A 12,293-nucleotide genomic window follows, 5' to 3' on the forward strand; every position below is an offset into this window, starting at 1 on the left:
ACAGTGGCATGATCTCTGCTCACTGCAACCTCCGCCTCCCAGGTTCAAGCGATTCTCCTGCCTCGGCCTCCCAAGTAGCTGGGATTACAAATGTGCACCACCATGCCCGGCTAATTTTTGTATTTTTAGTAGAGATGGGGTTTTGCCATGTTGGCCACGCTGGTCTCAACTCCTGACTTCAAGTGATCCACCCACCTCAGCCTCCCAAAGTGCTGGGATTAGAAGCGTGAGCTACCGCGCCCGGCCTCTCCCAGGATTTCAAGTTAGGCGCCCTGCACTTTGGGCAGAGATTGACATTGTGAATCCGTCTCCTGGCCACGCAGTATGTTTGTTTATTTCATGTGAATTTATTGCCAAGTTTAAAAAGAAAAATCAAGAGACTGACATAGCAACTGGCGTTTCCTCTCGCTCAGTTCCCCACTCATGAGTTCAAGCCCTGGCTCTGGCATGGTTTTTATGTTTTCTGTGGTCTGAGCTGGCCACACCCTGGTCTGGGGATGCTGTTGGCCGTGCTGATGACCGAGTGTCTCATGCAACCAGCCCTGTCTATGTTACTCTTTGCCTGCGTCCAGCATTTGGTCACCGTTCTGTACTAAAGTTGAATGTTGCCTGTGGGCCTCATGAAGTCACTGTATATGGCAAAACAAATTTAAGGCTGGGCATAGTGGCTCACGCTTATAATCCCAGCTATGCGAGAGGCTGAGGTGGGAGGATTCCTTGAGCTCTGGAGTTCAGGAGCAGCCTGGATAATATAACAAGACCCTGTCACAAAGAAAAAAAAAAAATAACCAACAACCTTTTTATCCATTAAAGGGAATTCAAATTAATTGGTCTTCAGAGTTGGCACCCCGGGGGACAGGAAGGGGAAGCCCCGAGGAAATGCTGACACAGAAGGCACGCATGGGCTGGGCGGTGCTGCTCAGCCTGTAATCCCAGCACTTTGGAAGGCAGATCACTTGAGCTCAGGAGTTCAAGACCAGCCTGGGCAACATAGTGAAACCCCATCTCTACAAAAATTACAGAAAATTAGCCGGACACAGTGGCATGTGCCTTTACTGCCTGCCACTCGGGGGCTGAGGCAGGAGAATCACTTGAACTCCGGAGGCACAGGTTACAGTGAGCCAAGATCGCATCACTGCATTCAAGCTTGGGTGAAGGGAGTGAAACCCGGTCTTAAAAAGCAGCCTGGTGGGACCTGAGTGGATTCCAAGACATTGGTGGCTACACGAAAAGGAAACAACTTTTATTCCACGCCGTGACTGGCAGTCCAGGACCTCAGCGTCCAGGAAGTCACCTTTGTTCTCAGACCAACCTGGGTGGGTGTTTTGTTTTGTTGTCTTTTGTTTTGTTTCGTTTTTTTAGTCAGGATGTGTTTTTTTTTTTCAAGATGGAGTCTCACTCTGTCACCCAGGCTGGAGTGCAGTGGTGTGATCTCGGCTCACTGCAACCTCTGCCTCCCTGGTTCAAGCAATTCTCCTGCCTCAGCCTCCCTAGTAGCTGGGATTACAGTCATCCCCACCTCTGCCTCCCTGGTTCAAGCAATTCTCCTGCCTCAGCCTCCCTAGTAGCTGGGATTACAGTCATCCCCACCCCACCACGCCCAGCTAATTTTTGTATTTTTAGTAGAGATAGGGTTTCACCATGTTGGCCAGGCTGGTCTTGAACTCCTGACCTCATGATCTGCCCGCCTCAGCCTCCCAGAGTGCTGGGATTACAGGCATCAGCCACTGTGCCCGGCAGCGAAGACGTGTTTTTATCTGATTTATTTTTATTTATTTATTTTTTTAAGAGGCAGAATCTTGCTCTGTTGCCCAGGCTGGAGTGCAATGGCATGATCTCTGCTCACTGCAACCTCCGCCTCCCAGGTTCAAGCAATTCTCCTGCTTCAGCCTCCTGAGTAGCTAGAATGACAGGTGTGCACCACCATGCCCGACTAAAGTAGAGACAGGGTTTCACCATGTTAGCCAGGCTGGTCTCGAACTTCTGATCTCAGGTGATCCGCCCGCCTCGGCCTCCCAAAGTACTGGGATTACAGGCGTGAGCCACTGTGCCTGGCCGAACCTTATTTTTAGAGATCACTCAGGCTCGAGCCAGGAATATAGGACCACAGGGTTGTCACTTGTCCCTGACTAACTGCTGGGCAGGCACCAAACAGGTTGGAACTGCATTCTGCCACCTGCTCAAGGGGTGATCTTGGCAGCTCTGCGCCTCAGTTTCCTCATCTGTAATAATCCGACTTCCCTTCGAGGGTAAGGAAGACTGGCTGTGGTAAAACAAAAATCAGCCCTGTTACAGCTCCTGGCCCAGGGTGTATGACCCGCAGGGCAGGAGCTATCAGGCTGTGGTGGTTTGGCTTTTATGACCAAGAGCAGACACCCCATTTCCTGTCCCTCCAGGCCTCCCACAAGTTACTGCCGAATCGTCCTCGTCACCCCCGGGGTCCAAAGTAGCCTTCCTTACACAGCCTGAGAAGACCACAGCCCGAGAGCCTGCCCGGGACACCACCCACAGGGAGCCCACCGGGCAAGCAGCCTCCCGAGAGACCGAGGAGGCCGGGGGCGCCGGTAAGTGGTGGGTGGCTGCCAAGAGGGATGGGGCACCCAGATGGCACCAGCTTGGAGTCTGGCCCTGAAGGATTCTCACAACACCTCCTCTGTTCTCCCCTCCAGGCGGGCCCCCAGCAGGCGTGCGATCTATCATGAAACGGAAAGAGGAGGTTGCAGACCCCACGGCCCACCGGAGGAGCCTCCAGTTTGTGGGGGTCAACGGCGGGTGAGAGGAGAAGACCCCCACTCCCCCCACACTTCCTGCCCCTCCTCCATTCATCCATGCACGAGAGCCTCCTAATTTCCTCATTCCAAGCCCCTTGCTTTGGTTAATTTGTTTAATCAAACCACAATACAGAGATGAGGAAACTGAGGCACGGGGAGGCTGAGCGCGTTGCTGGAGCTCACTCAGTGACCCAGGAGTCAGCCCCAGGTGCCCTGGCTCAAGAACTCAAGGTGTAACCACTGCACAGCTCTACCCCACAGAAGGTGCCGGACTCCGTTTCCTGCCCTAATAGAGCTCCTGGTCCAGTGGGCAGCTGGGCACCGATGGGTGGTTGGAGCCATGTGGTTGGAGCCATGATGGGGAACACTCAGGTGGTACCGGGCCTCAGGAAAGACACAGGTGGCCCTAGGGGAGTCCCAGAAGGAGGAGATGCAGGTGCTGCGGGAGAAGTAGGAGCTAGCAAGGCGAAGAGAGAGGGCACGAGGAGGGCTCTCCTGGCAGGGGCATAGCGTGGGTAAAGGCTCAGAGGCGGGAAAGCAGAGTGACATGAGAAGTGGGAGGCGCAGGGAGTGATGGTTGGTTTGGGGCCTTGAATGCCGAGCCTAGAAGCTTGATTAGGTTTTGTCCAGAGCCAGCAAGAAACACGAGAGAGCCCTATTTGCAGTGGAACAGGAGGTCTGAATCACCTGTGTTTAATAGGGTTAGAAGTGGCCAGGCACAGTGGCTCACATCTGTCCTCCCAGCACTTTGGGAGGCTGAGGCGTGTAGATCACTTGAGTTCAGGAGTTTGAGACCAGCCTAGCCAACATGGTGAAATTCCATCTCTGTTAAAAATACAAAAAATAGTTGGGTGTGGTGGGTGCCTATAGTCTCAGCTACTTGGGAGGCTGAGGCAGGAGAATCGCTTGAACCCAGGAGACAGAGGTTGCAGTGAACCGAGATTGCACCATTGCACTCCAGCCTGGGTGACAGAGCGACACTCCATCTCAAAAAAAAAGAGGCTAGGCTGGGTGCGGTGGCTCAAGCCTGTAATCCCAGCAACTTTGGGAGCTCAGACGGGCTGGATCATGAGGTCAGGAGATCGCAGACCATCCTATGGCTAACACGGTGAAACCCCGCCTCTAATAAAAATACAAAAACTAGCCGGGCGGCGTGGCGGGTGCCTGCAGCCCCAGCTACTCGGGAGGCTGGAGGCAGGAGTAGGGCGTGAACCCGAGAGGAGGGAGCTTGCAGTGAGCTGAGATCCGCCACTGCACTCCAACCTTGCGTGATAGAGCAAGACTACCAAAAAAAAAAAAAAAAAAAAAAAAGAGGCTAGAGGCGGCTGTGCGCAACGGCTCACACCTTTAATCCCAGCTTTTGGGATGCTAAGGCAGGCGGATCGCCTGAGCTCAGGAGTTCGCAATCAGCCTGGCCAACATGGCGAAACCCTGTCTCTACTAAAAGAATACAGAAATTAGCTGAGCACAGTGGTGCGAACCTGTAGTCCCAGCTATTTGGGAGGCTCAGGCAGAAGAATCACTTGAACCCAGGAGGCAGAGGTTTCAGTGAGCCAAGATCACACCACTACAGTCCAGCCTGGGCAAAAGTCAGACCCTATCTTAAAAAGGCTGGAGATATGGCTGGGTGCAGTGGCTCACACCTGTAATCCCAACACTTTGGGAGGCCGAGGTGGGCAGATCATTTGCATTCAGGAGTTCGAGACCAGGCTGGCCAAATAGTGAAACTCTGTCTCTACTAAAAATACAAAAATTAGCCATGCGTGATGGCAGGCGCCTGTAATCCCAGCTACCCGGGAGGCTGAGGCAGGAGAATTGCTTGAACCCAGGAGGTGGAGGTTGCAGTGAGCGCCACTGCACTCCAGCCTGGGCAACAGAGCAGGACTCTGTCTCAAAAAAAAAAAGAGGGTGGGTATGCTAGAAGTGTCAAAGGGCAGCAGGTGAAAAGCAGTGCCTCTCCCCCCAAGCATGATCACAATCACTGCTAATGTTTATTGAGCGCTTACTGTATACCAGTTGCTGTAAACCACATGGCATAGCCCCGGAATGTCAACACTGCCATTGAACAGATGGGGAAGCTGAGGCCCACAGAGGTCAGGTCACCGGATTCCTGCCTTCCTTTCCCACCATTTCTCATCCCGTCTGCAGCGTCTCCCCTGCCCCGCTTGTACCTCCCCAGGTATGAGTCATCATCGGAGGACTCCAGCACGGCAGAGAACATCTCAGACAACGACAGCACAGAGAACGAGGCCCCAGAGCCAAGGGAGAGGGTTCCGAGTGTGGCTGAAGCCCCCCAGCTCAGGCCTGCTGGGACGGCCGTGGCCAAGACTAGCCGGCAGGAATGCCAGCTATCTCGAGAATCTCAGCACATACCCACTGCTGAGGGGGCATCAGGATCAAACACGGAGGAGGAGATCAGGTCCGTTTTCTGGGTGGGAGGGATTCAGGCAGGGCCTGATGACCTCTGCCTCACACCCCACCATTCAAGCCCTTCGAAGGACCTTCCTATCAGTCATGCATACTTTAGTCTGAATTAGCAAACAAGCACTTGCCCCTTCTGGGCATCTGAAGTTCTGGAGGCTTTGCTAAAGGGCCTGGTGGAAGTATTTTGGGCTGCCGGGGTTAGGATTTGGGGGGGCCAGCCAAAGTTTATCCTGAAGTCACCTACCTACTTTGGGACGTTTCCTCTACCTGCCTGTTCTATTTATGTCTTTTTCATTCCCCTGGTGAAAAAATTTGCCCTTGGGAAATATTTTCCGTCTGCCAGTGGGCATTTGGAATCAACTTTGGCTTGGTGTCCACTCTCCCTTGGGGGTCTGCATGTTCCCCACATCTGCCCCTTGGGGTGCAATGTAAATGTGTGTCCTGGGGGAAGGAGGGTCTGAGATGCCACCATTCCGGTGACCCTAGTGTGAGTGACGTGGTGCAGAATGTCAAGTCCCTTCCCAGGCACCACAGCGGGATGTGAGGATTTTGGGGGAGAATGCAGGGGGCTGGGGGCTTACTTAGTCCCCTGCTTTGTCTGTTCCTGGCAGGATGGAGCTAAGCCCTGACCTCATCTCAGCCTGCTTGGCCCTGGAAAAGTATCTGGACAATCCCAACGCCCTCACGGAGCGGGAGCTGGTACGATCCCCACGCGCACTCCTACCTCCACCCCACCCGTGGCCTCTTCTCATCCTCAGTGACTTCCTGCTTCTGCCTAGTGGGGACCCTGAGACCCAAGCCCAGAGCTTGGGGGTGGGTGGTGCTCAAGTAATGGGCCTCAGAGAGAGGCGAGGGAGATGGGGAGGACGAACGCTCACTGGCCAGGCCTGGCCTTAGGTTGCTGTTCTTCCTGGGGGCTTCAGGGGCGGGGCATCCAGATTTCCCTATTGGGGCACCTACACTTGACTTTGGAGATTATAACCAGGGCCGGGCGTGGTGGCTCATGCCTGTCATCCTGTTACTTTGGGAGGCCAAGGCAGGAGGATCACTTGAGGCCAGGAGTTCAAGACCAGCCTGGGCAACATAGTGAGACCCCATTTCTATAAACAAATTCTTTTTTTTTATTTTATTATTTATTTATTTATTTGAGATGGAGTCTTGCTCTGTCACCCAGGCTGGAGTGCAGTGGTGTAATCTCGGCTCACTGCAACCTCCGCCTCCCAGGTTCAAGCAATTCTCCTGCCTCAGCCTCCCAAGTAGCTGGGACTACAGGAGCGTGCCACCACGTCTGGTTAATTTTCTCATATTTTGAGTAGAGACGGGGTTTCACCATGTTGGGCAGGATGGTCTCGAACTCATGACCTCAAGTGATCCGCCTGCCTTAGCCTCCCAAAGTGCTGGAATTACAGGCGTGAACCACTGCACTCAGCCTCTACAAATTCTTTGAAAATTAGCCGGGCAGGCTGGCAAGCGTGGCTCGCCTGTAATCCCAGCACTTTGAGTCGCACGGGCGGATCACGAGGTCAGGAGATCGACCATCCTCATAACCCGGGTGAAACCCCGTCTCTACTAAAAATACAAAAACGGCCGGGCGCTGTGCTCAAGCCTGTAATCCCAGCACTTTAGAGGCCGAGATCTGGCGTGGATCACGCAGGTCAGGATCGAGACCATCCTGGCTAACAAGGTGAAACCCCTGCCTTTACTAAAAAATACAAAAAACTAGCCGGCGAAGTGGGCGGGCGCCTGTGGTCCCAGCTACTCGGGAGGCTGAGGCAGAACATGTAACCCGTGGAGGCGGAGCTTGCAGTGAGCTTTGAGATCCGCCACCAAGCATCAGGCGCCTGGGCTTATTGCAGAGCCAGACTCAGTCTCAAAAAAAAAAAAAAAAAAATACAAAAAACTAGTCGGGTGTGGTGGCGGGCTTCATATCCCAGCTGCTCAGGAGGCTGGAGGCAGGAGAATGGCGTGAACCCGGGAGGCAGGAGCCAGTGAGCTGGGATCTGGCCACCGCACTCCAGCCTGGGCGACAGAGCCGGTGACCGCCTCAAAAAAAAAAAAAAAAAAAAAAAAAAAAAAAAAAAAAAATTAGCCGGCATAGTGGTGCATGTCTGTGGTCCCAGGTACTTGGGAGGCTGAGACGAGAGGATGGCTTGAGCCTAGGAGGTTGAGGCTGCGGTAAGTCCTGATCATGTCACTGCACTCCAGCCTAGGCAACAGAACGAGACTCTGTCTCACAAAAAATAAAAAGAGAGAGAGAGCGACAGAGTAATTATATCCAGGCTGGAGGTGCTCACACCTTCCTCGGGGAACATGTTGGGGATTGCAAAGTCCACACCCCACTCCAAGAATCTTATTGGGACAGAGATGTCTATACTTCCCTCTGGGAGCCCTTGCACTTCCCTTGAGATCCTTTTCCAGGACAAGGGCACCACGCTTTGCTTCAGGGGGGCCCGTCTGGGGTTGGGGGTGTCCCAGTGGGCCTCCCCCGCCCTCATGTCCTCTCCCACCTGACTTACCTACAGAAAGTGGCCTACACCACAGTGCTGCAGGAGTGGCTGCGCCTGGCCTGCCGCAGCGATGCACACGCCGAGCTGGTGCGGCGGCACCTGGTCACGTTCCGGGCCATGTCTGCGCGGCTGCTGGACTACGTGGTCAACATCGCCGACAGCAACGGCAACACGGCGCTGCACTACTCCGTGTCTCATGCCAACTTCCCTGTGGTGCAGCAGCTGCTCGACAGCGGTGAGCCCAGCGGGGAGGACAAGGCGACTCTAAAGCAGCTGGCTGTCCGCCATGCCCAGTCTGATAGGGAAGACGCTGCCCTCCCCGTCTGGTGGGGAAGATGATGGAGGAGTCGCGGCCTCCTCAGTATAATAGAGGGAACGCCTCTCTCCCAGTCCACCTTCCACTCAGATGTGGAGGGACACCAGCCTTCCAGTTTGATAGAGGAGGCAGCGCCTTCCCAGTTCAATGGTGGGGGTATATGGCACTCCCAGTCTGATGGAGGAGATGCTGCCTTGCCAGTCTGATGGAGGAGATGCCACCCTTCCAGTCTGATGGGGGGGACGCCACCCTCCCAGGCTGATGGAGGAGACACCACCTGCCTAGTTTAATGGAGGAGACACCTTCCCAGCTCATTGTGGGGGGAATGTGGCCCTCCCAGTCTGATAGAGGAGAGGCTGCCTTCCCAGTCTAATAGTGGAGACACTGCCCTCCTAGTCTAATGAGTGAGACACCACCTTCCCAGTCTAACGAGGGAGACATAACTCTCCTAGTCTGATAGCAGAGACTCCACCCTCCTGGTCTTATGCGGGAGATGCTGTCCTCCCAGTCTGATGGAGGAGACACTGCCTTCCCAGTCTGGTGGGGGAGGCACGGGCCCTACCTTTAGCCAGCATTATCGAAAAGGCAGAAATGATATTAGGGAAAACATGTGGCCCTCCAGCATCCCCAAACACGCCTGCATGATGGAGGCGACATCTCTGGAGCCCTGGTCTAAGAGAAGGATGCGTCCTCAAGTCTCGGGCTTAGAAAGAAGATGTGGCCCTCAGTTTGGCAGGAAGAAACTTGCCCTTCCCTCTTCGATTGGGGGAGACAGCCTCCCAGGCTGATGAAGGACTCAGGGCCCACAATCTGATGGGGGAGACATGGGCCAGTCTGAGGGTAAATGGCTGTTCCAAAATTAACGGGGGAGACCCAGTTCCTAGTCTCAGCCCTAAATATAGATGCCAGCATCGGGGCCCCAAATCTGATGGAGGAGGGACCGTCTCCAACTTTAGGAACCCGTGGTGTAATGGGGTGACCCAATGGAGATGGAGGCCTCTGGGGTAGAGTGGGGTCCTCTGAGAAAAGGGAGGGATTAGGGCATGCCTAGACTGATGGAGGAGACATGATACCCACGTTGCTTGGGGCAGTCCACTAGCAGAGATGCCTGGTCTGAGGGTTCACACCACCCCTCTTAGGTGTCTGCAAGGTGGACAAACAGAACCGTGCTGGCTACAGCCCTATTATGCTCACCGCTCTGGCCACCCTGAAGACCCAGGACGACATCGAGACTGTCCTTCAGCTCTTCCGGCTCGGTGACGTCAATGCCAAAGCCAGCCAGGTATGGGACCCCCTGCTGCTGCAGAACCAGGCTGTTCTTCTTACTTTATGACATCTCGGCTGAGTGACAGGCCCAAACCCAGGTGGTCTAGCACCAGAGCCCTGCTCTTCATGGCCAGGCTGTCTCTGACACAGGACCTTCTTGTGGAAACTGGAAGGAGTGGAGGATATGGGGGTCCTTCCCTTTCTTAATATGACCCCGTCCCACATCCTGCTGGACAGTTCATTGAGCAGCAGCTGGGTTCCCTGGGCTGGACACTGGGGATTCAAACAGTGAACAAGCAGGCATGGTCTCCTGAAGCTCACTAACTAGCCCGTGCTTCAAGCCATAAGCATTTCAGGGAGCACCGGGAGTTGAGCCAGTTTGGACTCAGGGCTGCAGGAAACCACCAGGGGAGTTTACGCAGAAGTGGCATGGCCTGATTCCTGGTCTGAGCGCACTCTTTGGCTGTGTGTTGGGAAGCAGAAACAGGTACTGTGCAGGTGACTGGGGCTTATGGACAGGTGTGTGGGCAAAAGAGCAGGGAAGCCAGGACCCACTGGGGACAGTGAGGAGAGGGATTGCCAATAGCCTGAAGATAGCAAAGGAACAAAACAGGGAGCTGTGACAGGCCATAACAGGCATAACTCTGCTTTACCTTTATTGATTTAATTTTGTTTTAATTCCCAAGAGACTTTTTTAGTGGCTTCATTTTCAAAAATTAAGGCCTGGCGCCATGGCTCATGCCTGTAATCCCAGCACTGTGGGAGGCCAAGGTGGGTGGATCACCTGAGGTTAGGAGTTCGAGACCAGCCTGACCAACATGGTGAAACCCTGTCTTTATTAAAATATAAAACAATTAGCTGGGCATGGTGGCACGTGCGTGTAATCCCAGCCACTCGGGAGGCTGAGGCAGGAGAATTGCTTGAACCTGGGAAGTGGAAGTTGCAGTAAGCTGAGATCGCACCACTGTACTCTAGCCTGGGCTACAGAGTGAGGCTCTGTCTCAAAAAACAGGCGCGGTGGCTTACGCCTGTAATCCCAGCGCTTTGGGAGGCCGAGATAGGCGGATCACAAGGTCAGTAGTTCGAGACCAGTCTGACCAACATGGTGAAACCCCATCTCTACTAAAAAAAAAAAATACAAAAATTAGCTGGGCGTGGTGGCATGCACCTGTAATCCCAGCTACTCAAGGCAGGAGAATCGCTTGAACCAGGAGGCAGAGGTTACAGTGAGCCAAGGTCGCGCCACTGCACTCCAGCCTGGGTGACAGAGCAAGACTCCATCTCAAAAAAAAAAAAAAAAAAAAAAAAATTAAGGTGAGGCTCACCAAGGTGGCTCATGCCTGTAACCCCAGCACTTTGGGAAAACAAAGCGGGAGAATTGCTTGAGGTCAGGAGTTCGAGACCAGCCTGAGGAACCTAGAGACGCTCCCCCCCGCATACCTCCTCTCTATTAAAAAAAAAAGGAAAAGAAGGTGAAATTCACAAAACATAAGATTTACCCTTTATTTCTAACTTTTTATTTTATTTTATTTCTATTTTTTATTTTTTGAGACAGGGTCTCACTTTGTCACCCAGGCTGGAGTGCAGTGGTACAATCACAGCTCACTGCAGCCTTGACCTCTCATGATCAAACAGTCCTCCCACCTCAGGCCACCAAGTAGCTGGGACTACAAGCATGCATGTGGCACCATGCCCGGCTAATTTTTTTTTTTTTTTTTTTAAGAGATGGGGTTTCGCCAAGTTGCCCAGGCTGTATTTTATTTATTTTTTTGCTAGAGATGTGGTCTCGCTCTGTTGCCCAGGCTGATCTCTAACTCCTGGCGTCAAGCAGTCCTCCCACCTCGGCCTCCCAAAGTGCCAGGATTACAGGTGTAAGCCACAGTGCCCAGAATTAACCCTTTTAGGCTGGGCACAGTGGCTCACGCCTGTAATCCTGGCACTTTGGGAGGCCGAGGCTGATGGATCACGAGGTGAAGAAATCGAGACCATCCTGGCCAACATGGTGAAACTCCATCTCTACTAAAAATACAAAAATTAGGTGGGCGTAGTGGCATACTCCTATCATCTCAGCTACTCAGGAGGCTGAGGCAGGAGAGTTGCTTGAACCCAGGAGGCCGAGGTTGCAGTGAGCTGAGATTGCACCACCGCACTCCAGCCTGGCGAAAGAGCGAGACTCTGTCTCCAAAAAAAAAAATAATTAACCCTTTTAAAGTGAACAGTTAGGCTGGGCAACATGGCAAAACCCTATCTATACAAAAAATACAAAAATTAGCCAGGCATTGTGGTGTGTGCCAACAGTCTCAGCTACTCGGGAGGCTGAGGTGGGAGGATTGCCTGAGCCTGGGGAGGTCGAGGCTGTAGCAAGCTGCAATCGTGCCTCTGCACGCCAACCTGGGCAACAGAGCAAGACCCTGTCTCTAAAATAAAGCAAAAGAAAACCAAAAGCCCTACTGGCGTGAAATACATTCACCCTGTTGTGCAACCAACACCTCCATCTAGTTCCAGAACGTTCTCTTCACCCCCAAAGGAAACCTGTATTCATCCTCATTTCCTCTGCCCCCACTTCTCCCAGCCTCTGGCAACCACTCATCTGCTTTCTGTCTCTATGGATTGATTACTCCCCTGGTGGTGGGAGGGTTGTTTGAGATTCAGGGGGAGAGGAGCGAGTTGAGGGTACATTTCACCATCAGAGTATGTGGGAGCTACAGCAGGTTCTAGAGCAGGGGGTGTCCTGCTCTGGGGCCTGCATGAGCCATAATCCTGTTCCTTGCCCTCCCCAGGCAGGACAGACGGCCCTGATGCTGGCAGTCAGCCACGGGCGGGTGGACGTTGTCAAAGCCCTGCTGGCCTGTGAGGCAGACATCAATGTGCAAGATGATGATGGCTCCACGGCCCTCATGTGCGCCTGTGAGCACGGCCACAAGGAGATTGCAGGGCTGCTGCTGGCCGTACCCAGCTGTGACATCTCACTCACAGATCGCGTGAGTCTCCAACCAGGTGCACCCCGGG

The 12,293-nt window shown here is 53.6% G+C and overlaps 1 protein-coding gene across 10 annotated transcripts in view; it reads left to right on the plus strand.

Annotated features, from left to right (window-relative positions):
• Nucleotides 1-12,293, plus strand: part of KANK2 (KN motif and ankyrin repeat domains 2) — a 35,696-nt gene that overhangs the window by 17,353 nt on the left and 6,050 nt on the right. For 6 of the 10 annotated variants that reach the window (XM_009193503.2, XM_009193500.3, XM_009193502.3 and 3 more), the window contains 7 exons: nucleotides 2,373-2,564; nucleotides 2,670-2,772; nucleotides 4,951-5,190; nucleotides 5,807-5,894; nucleotides 7,718-7,937; nucleotides 9,158-9,300; nucleotides 12,065-12,265. In XM_009193503.2, the coding sequence (XP_009191767.2) occupies nucleotides 2,373-2,564; nucleotides 2,670-2,772; nucleotides 4,951-5,190; nucleotides 5,807-5,894; nucleotides 7,718-7,937; nucleotides 9,158-9,300; nucleotides 12,065-12,265 (1,187 nt within the window). The remainder of the gene's footprint in view (nucleotides 1-2,372; nucleotides 2,565-2,669; nucleotides 2,773-4,950; nucleotides 5,191-5,806; nucleotides 5,895-7,717; nucleotides 7,938-9,157; nucleotides 9,301-12,064; nucleotides 12,266-12,293) is intronic. The other 4 variants (XM_003914913.3, XM_017952214.2, XM_031659893.1 and 1 more) reach the window with 1 other exon arrangement.

The sequence above is a fragment of the Papio anubis genome, chromosome 20 (assembly GCF_008728515.1).
Source record: "Papio anubis isolate 15944 chromosome 20, Panubis1.0, whole genome shotgun sequence".
Taxonomy (NCBI): domain Eukaryota; kingdom Metazoa; phylum Chordata; class Mammalia; order Primates; family Cercopithecidae; genus Papio; species Papio anubis.